The sequence below is a fragment of the Eucyclogobius newberryi genome, unplaced genomic scaffold (assembly GCF_026437365.1).
Source record: "Eucyclogobius newberryi isolate DKJ021-1_F unplaced genomic scaffold, fEucNew1.0.hap1 SCAF_4, whole genome shotgun sequence".
Classification (NCBI taxonomy): domain Eukaryota; kingdom Metazoa; phylum Chordata; class Actinopteri; order Gobiiformes; family Gobiidae; genus Eucyclogobius; species Eucyclogobius newberryi.
Window position 1 is genome coordinate 18577491 of NW_027316056.1, and position 8001 is coordinate 18585491.

At 40.7% G+C, this 8001-nt stretch overlaps 1 protein-coding gene across 1 annotated transcript; it reads right to left on the reverse strand.

Annotated features, from left to right (window-relative positions):
- Positions 1-447: 447 nt before the first annotated feature.
- Positions 448-5661, reverse strand: fgf8b (fibroblast growth factor 8b). Its single transcript, XM_072463690.1, has 5 exons — positions 5565-5661; positions 5449-5485; positions 4872-5052; positions 1335-1441; positions 448-1192 (listed from the first exon to the last, which is right to left on the reverse strand). Exons 1-5 carry the CDS (start codon positions 5621-5623, stop codon positions 896-898), a joined length of 681 nt encoding a protein of 226 aa, XP_072319791.1. The 5' UTR covers positions 5624-5661; the 3' UTR covers positions 448-895.
- Between the last annotated feature and the right edge of the window lie 2340 nt (positions 5662-8001).

The following is an 8001-nucleotide window of genomic DNA, read 5'->3' on the forward strand; positions in this document are numbered from 1 at the left end:
TTTTGCCTCAGAGACCCTGATGCTTTCTCTGCCTCTCTTACTGCACCCCTCACCCCCGAATCCTCACCCCTCCCTGTGTGACTGGCTCCTTTTTGATAACTGACCCCTCCTCGTGTTATTATTCAAACCTACTATTGTATAACATGCCCTTTTATATGAGCCTCCACAAAGAGCCCATTTGATCAGAGGGTTACGGTGTGCGATCGTGAGAAATGCAACTACATGGTGGTAACCTTTTGTTTGGACCAAAATGGTGGGCTGACCTCATCTCTTTTAATGCATAGCTCCGACCATTCAGGCCCAAGTCTCACTTGCTGAGCACATTGAATTCAGTAGCCTGTCACAGATATTGCCCTTCAGTTATCTGGGTCTCTGGCTTAAAGGAGAGAAAAGGCAGCAGTTTATGCTACCTTTCAATTTCAAAACAACTTCAACACTGAGGATAAGTCCTGAACAAATTCTTTAGTGGTTTTAATATACACTCTACAATAAATATTTTCATCATTTTGTGTAATTTACATTTTTACAGTACAAAATATATTTATATATGTAGAAAAAAAGTTAAATTCTGCAAAATCTGCCAACATAGCTGGTGAACTGCAGTAACCATTAGGTTATCAATAGATAGCTGCCACGTCTAGCTTCATGCTCCCCCGACTAATCTCTATTCATTTTAACGTTACTCTGCACTTGACTTGCATTCGTAAATACTTACAAATTTTAATTTGTCTGAAGGGAGTGTATAACTAGTGTATTAGAGAGTCAATGTTTACATACAATGACAATATATCCACAAAGAGAGGAAATGTATGGGCACTGGACTGTAAAAGTTAATTTAGTTGGGACCACTTGACTGTGATGGTTTCTCCAGAGCCGTCCCTCAGTGGTGCTAGAGTCAGCCGCTGCCGGAGCGATGGGGATGTGCATGTTTAGTCCGTTTGTTAGAAGGGTGCGCTGGGACGGCCAGCGGAAGAACATCAAATGGCCGTCTCTCGCTGAGCATGTGGCCCCTGGGAAGGCGCTTCATGAAGTGGGCCTCTCTCTGATGCTGCTTGGTCCTCGAGGCCCTCCTCGGACGACCTTTACGAGTGAACGCCATGTACCAGCCTTCATACTTGGCATTCTGCAGTGCTGTGTAGTTGTTCTCTAGAACAATTTCAGTGAAGATGCAGTCTTTACCTCTGCCTTTCCTCTGGTGAAAGAAAAAAACAAAACAATAAAATCACCTTTCTTGAAAGAACTTTTTATTTCTGTTCAATAAACAAAGGTGTCTCAACAATGTGTCCCATATTTTCCAAAAAATAATTGATAGACAAAGATATTCTGTCGATTACCTTGCCAATCAGCTTTCCTCTCTTGTTCATACATATGTAGTATCCCGTCTTTGATCCTTTAATGCGAACACGACTTCCAAAAGAATCCGTCTCAACTTCCAACTTGGCTGCAAAACAAATATAAAAAATGGCATTAATGATTATGAAAGAGGAAGATATATTAATTAAAACCCCTTAATTAGTATTATTATTATTATTATCATTCACTTAACCTCTGCTGTCACTACCACAAATGGCACAGATGACCATGATTATGCAGAAGCTGTAAAATGCAGTGATACTGTTGAGAATACTGTGGTCAGGAGCGGCTTGACTTGGGCTATAGTTAAAACAGTGACGCTAACAGTTGTATCTGCAGGTAAACTCAAACTACACAATTGATTTGAAAATGAAATAAATAAAGACACTGGCTTCAGTCAAACCTTTGTAAAGCAGTGCAAAGTTCCCATAAATTACAACCCCAGAAGCTTTCCCCAGGCATTAACACGGGGATGTCGGTGGCTCTGGTGGAAAGACGGCATCACACATAAAAAAAGTTTGGTTATAGGAATTTGAAGGAGAAAAAAAACGTATAACTTTCATCCAGTTGTAAACCACAAGAGAGTTAAGCTTCTGAATTATGACACTTGACAACACTGTTTATATTTTCAAGTCCAAAAGTAATGTTGTACTTCATTAAGTCTCATCCGTTATATTTATTTTTGATTTATAGGCTAACTTCAGACTAATTACAATAACACAACCTTTAGATTTAAACAAAGAGGCGAGAATTAATTTGATTGATGTGGATTTCCCAAAAACACTTTTTTGCGGCCCACCTGTTACTGTTAAAACATTGTAACAACTAAACAGCCAAATGCGCACTGCTTGAACACAACAGTCTGTAGGTGTAACACAACAGTCTGTAGGTGTAACACAACAGTCTGTAGGTGTAACACAACAGTCTGTAGGTGTAACACAACAGTCTGTAGGTGTAACACAACAGTCTGTAGGTGTAACACAACAGTCTGTGGGTGTAACACAACAGTCTGTAGGTGGAACACAACAGTCTGTAGATGTAACACAACAGTCTGTAGGTGTAACACAACAGTCTGTAGGTGTAACCCAACAGTCTGTAGATGTAATACAACAGTCTGTAGATGTAACACAACAGTCTGTAGGTGTAACACAACAGTCTGTAGGTGTAATACAACAGTCTGTAGGTGTGATACAACAGTCTGTAGGTGTAATACAACAGTCAGTAGGTGTAATAACAGTCTGTAGGTGTAATACAACAGTCTGTAGGTGTAATACAACAGTCTGTAGGTGTAATACAACAGTCTGTAGATGTAATACAACAGTCTGTAGGTGTGATACAACAGTCTGTAGGTGTGATACAACAGTCTGTAGATGTAATACAACAGTCTGTAGGTGTAATACAACAGTCTGTAGGTGTAATACAACAGTCTGTAGATGTAATACAACAGTCTGTAGATGTAATACAACAGTCTGTAGGTGTGATACAACAGTCTGTAGGTGTAATACAACAGTCTGTAGATGTAATACAACAGTCTGTAGGTGTGATACAACAGTCTGTAGGTGTGATACAACAGTCTGTAGGTGTAATACAACAGTCAGTAGGTGTAATAACAGTCTGTAGGTGTAATACAACAGTCTGTAGGTGTAATACAACAGTCTGTAGGTGTAACACAACAGTCTGTAGGTGTAATACAACAGTCTGTAGGTGTGATACAACAGTCTGTAGGTGTAATACAACAGTCAGTAGGTGTAATAACAGTCTGTAGGTGTAATACAACAGTCTGTAGGTGTAATACAACAGTCTGTAGGTGTAATACAACAGTCTGTAGATGTAATACAACAGTCTGTATGTGTAATACAACAGTCTGTAGGTGTGATACAACAGTCTGTAGGTGTAATACAACAGTCTGTAGGTGTAATACAACAGTCTGTAGGTGTAATACAACAGTCTGTAGGTGTAATACAACAGTCTGTAGGTGTAACACAACAGTCTGTAGGTGTAATACAACCGTCTAGGTGTAACACAACAGTCTGTAGGTGTAATACAACAGTCTGTAGGTGTAACACAACAGTCTGTAGGTGTAATACAACAGTCTGTAGGTGCAATACAACAGTCTGTAGGTGTAATAACAGTCTGTAGGTGTAATACAACAGTCTGTAGGTGTAATACAACAGTTTGTAGGTGTAATACAACAGTCTAGGTGTAACACAACAGTGTAGGTGTAATACAACAGTCTGTAGGTGTAATACAACAGTCTGTAGGTGTAATAACAGTCTGTAGGTGTAACACAACAGTCTGTAGGTGTAATACAACAGTCTGTAGGTGTAATACAACAGTCTGAAGGTGTAATAACAGTCTGTAGGTGTAATACAACAGTCTAGGTGTAACACAACAGTCTGTAGGTGTAATAACAGTCTGTAGGTGTAATACAACAGTCTGTAGGTGTAATACAACAGTCTGTAGGTGTAATAACAGTCTGTAGGTGTAATACAACAGTCTAGGTGTAACACAACAGTCTGTAGGTGTAATAACAGTCTGTAGGTGTAATACAACAGTCTAGGTGTAACACAACAGTCTGTAGGTGTAATACAACAGTCTGTAGGTGTAATAAAACAGTCTGTAGGTGTAACACAACAGTCTGTAGGTGTAATACAACAGTCTGTAGGTGTAATACAACAGTCTGTAGGTGTAATACAAGAGTCTGTAGGTGTAACACAACAGTCTGTAGGTGTAACACAACAGTCTGTAGGTGTAACACAACAGTCTGTAGGTGTAACACAACAGTCTGTAGGTGTAACACAACAGTCAGTAGGTGTGATACAACAGTCAGTAGGTGTAACACAACAGTCTGTAGGTGTAACACAACAGTCAGTAGGTGTGATACAACAGTCTGTAGGTGTAACACAACAGTCTGTAGGTGTAATACAACAGTCAGTAGGTGTAACACAACAGTCTGTAGGTGTAACACAACAGTCAGTAGGTGTGATACAACAGTCAGTAGGTGTAACACAACATTCTGTAGGTGTAATACAACAGTCAGTAGGTGTGATACAACAGTCAGTAGGTGTAATACAACAGTCAGTAGGTGTGATACAACAGTCAGTAGGTGTAACACAACAGTCAGTAGGTGTAATACAACAGTCAGTAGGTGTGATACAACAGTCAGTAGGTGTAACACAACAGTCTGTAGGTGTAACACAACAGTCTGTAGGTGTAACACAACAGTCTGTAGGTGTGATACAACAGTCAGTAGGTGTAATACAACAGTCAGTAGGTGTAACACAACAGTATGTAGGTGTGATACAACAGTCAGTAGGTGTAATACAACAGTCAGTAGGTGTAACACAACAGTCTGTAGGTGTAACACAACAGTCTGTAGGTGTAACACAACAGTCAGTAGGTGTGATACAACAGTCTGTAGGTGTAACACAACAGTGTAGGTGTAATACAACAGTCTGTAGGTGTAACACAACAGTCTGTAGGTGTCTGTAGGTGTCAGCACGGGGAGCTGTCGTTACCGTGCACGGCTCCGTCCTCCCCGTTGGCGTTGACCCTCTTGTTGGCCAGGACCTGGACGTGCTTCCCGCTCGTGCGGCTGTACAGCTGGTACGTGCGCGTCAGTCTGCGGCTCATCCTGTCCGACAGACGGCTCTGCTCGGTGACATGGTGCTTGAAATTAGGAGGAGACTGTATAGAGTTCTGACGGGCAAACAGAGACACCTGTCATGACTTTCAGGTCTCAGAATAATATAAGGACTTTAACGTTTTGTGGCTGACACGCTGTGAAAAAAAAACAGTTGTAAATTCCCCCTCTACACAGCTGATGAATTTAATATGTTTTGCTCTCCCTTTTACACGTTGCATCGGGATGATCTTTTTTTCAACTCAAACCCTCCACACGTGTTTTAGCAATTGTATTAAAAGAGGGTCTGGCTCTTTTCAATAGATTTCAAACTTCCCCAAAACATTTGATGTGTTGCGCAGACAAATGAATCCATCACGCAATAAGTGAGGTGTCTAATTGGAGTATGTTTTGGTCTATACTTGGAAAAAATATATGAAAAAAAAGTAGATAAAGTAAATGTAGAAATGTACCTGTGCGTAAAAGCAAAGAGCCGTGAACTGCAGCAACCTGTTGAAGAAAACAAAGCGCAACTGAGATTTGACCGGTGTGAAATCAACGTGTCACACAAGGCGCCGCGTTTACTTACAGCCAGCCTAACCTCGATGTTCTCAGCCTCATCTTGTAATAAGTCAAGTATTGCTTCATGAATACTCCACGGATGCGTAGCTGGAAGATCTGCGGGAAAGTTCCTCAGTTCCTCCCGGGGACCGCTCAGGTGGAGGACAAGGCCCTTGCGCCGCTCTCCGTGTCCCTGTCAGCCTGTGTCCCTGTCAGCCTGTGTCCCTGTCAGCCTGTGTCCCTGTCAGCCTGTGTCCCTGTCAGCCTGTGTCCCTGTCACCCGCTATTTCCATCAGCGCCTGCTCGCGTCGGGACACGTCTGCGCCAAAAAAAAAAAAAAAAACGAGAAACCGTTACAAACTTAGATCCTTCATCCGACTTCACAGAAAAGATGTTCGACAGTTACATTTCTAGTCTTGACAGATGAAGTCAAAAATCTCCTCCACTGCACTTGTGATGGTGATGTCTGAGGGATGCGCGCACGGCAGTAGTGAAGGTCCTGCGTCCTCCCACACGGGCATTTCTTGTGGTTGCCTCTTGTCCACTTGTATCCGTCCCCTAAGCATTTAAATACCTCAACTTTGCGGGAAAGTCATCCTCTGTGCGAGCGGGCGGAGCGTCCCGAGCTGGAAGCCATTTGAATCTGAACACTTATTGAAAACTCTTACTCGACCACACGTTTATTAATATGTCAATAATTAGGCGTAAAATGTCACCCGAGAGATTGTTTTGGATAAATACACCACCTGTCTAGGATTAGATGTGGCCACTTGCTGTAATTGCTTTGTATAATTTATTGTTTTGAGATCATGGTCAGACCCACTTCACCCACTTCACATTTTGTCGGATAAAGCACGTTTTTATTCAACATCTAAACTTTGACCAGGGACAAATGTTTTTCCGCCCAAATCCCTGCTTCATTATTACATTTTTTTCATGTCTTCTTTATGCATTTTGCCGTCTTTTCCACGGTGAGTTTACTTTTCTCTGACCACGTTCTGTTGCACTCACAGAGTCCAGTTCCTGCCCCTGGTGATTGAATCTGTTACATGAGTCAAAAGTCATCAAAGACCATTATTTTACCTGCAGCATTACACAGCCATGGGAACCCCCTGCCCAGGGACCCAGGCAAAGTGAAAAGATATACTTCTATATAAAACAATGTGAGCTTAGTCAGTGTCTTAGCTGTAAATCAGTCATTTTATCCAATGCAGGGGATTTAGAGGGTGAAAATAGGCCTGCCTTATTAGTTCCAGTGGGACGCTGTAACAAGTGATTTTGCCACCTGGAACAATTCAGCACTTTGTTCTTTCTATATTGACCCTGTGAGTATGGGCTGTGCCGCGTAATATGAAATCCATGTGCATTATACTTGAACTGATAAGTATATTTTTCTAAAGACCACACAATAATTGCCCTGAGAACAAATATTATAGAATGAATGGCTTTGGGGTAACAATAGTTAGTATAACACGCTTTATTTGCAGTTCACATTTGGCCTATGTTTTAGATTTGAGAAAGTTGTCAAAATACATGAATATACTAAATTACACTTCGGTCAGATGAGTCCTGCGCTGCTGCAAGTGCAATAATTAACTTGACTTTTGTAGATAATGTGTTTATTCATCACACATTTTTAAATTAAGATATATTATCATTTACACTATAATTAATACTTATTATTATTGAAAAATATGGATTTGTAGAGCACCTTCCATAGATTTGACCATAGTTAAAGGATGTAGCCTGAGCTCTTTCTGTTTTGGCACCCCAGGTCCAGTTGTGATCGTATGTGTCCTTTGTTTATGGACAGGCCTTGTCTCATGTTCAGCTCAGAACCTCACTGAGCTGCAGAGGCTGCACTAGCACTGAGAGGGATCAGAGAGAGGAAACCAAATGGATTTTAGCACTGAAAGTGGCAACACACATGGGAGACTCATGTGAGGCCCATTCTGCTTTAACAAAATGTGTTTATGAATCATGTCACGTGTTTTTAAATTAAGAATAAATCAATGTACAGAAACTATCTGTAAAAGCTAAATTTGATTTGAACACATTTACCTGATGTCTGAGGACTCAGATAGGTAATGTTTTTTTAAATGTAAAATCATAACATTACATACAGTTTCTTTAATTTGGTACCAATTCTGTGAGTTATATTGTTTTTTAAATAATATGAATACAATCTCATTAGCTTTATGCTGGTTTAACAAATGAAATGCACAGTGTATGTACTTCATCTCTCAGGCTGAACCAGGTCCCACTGCAACTACAATTTGAGTCTAGTTCAATCCCCAACCAAAAAAGCCGTTTGGTTAAGGTTATGCAGACTCAACATCAAAGTAAACTCTGATACATGATCCTGGTCATTTATTACACTTGTACTACATAACAACATTCTCTAGTGACCAGATTTTGTATCTTATTAATGACAACAAGAGAGGTTGACACAGGTCCAAGTCCCA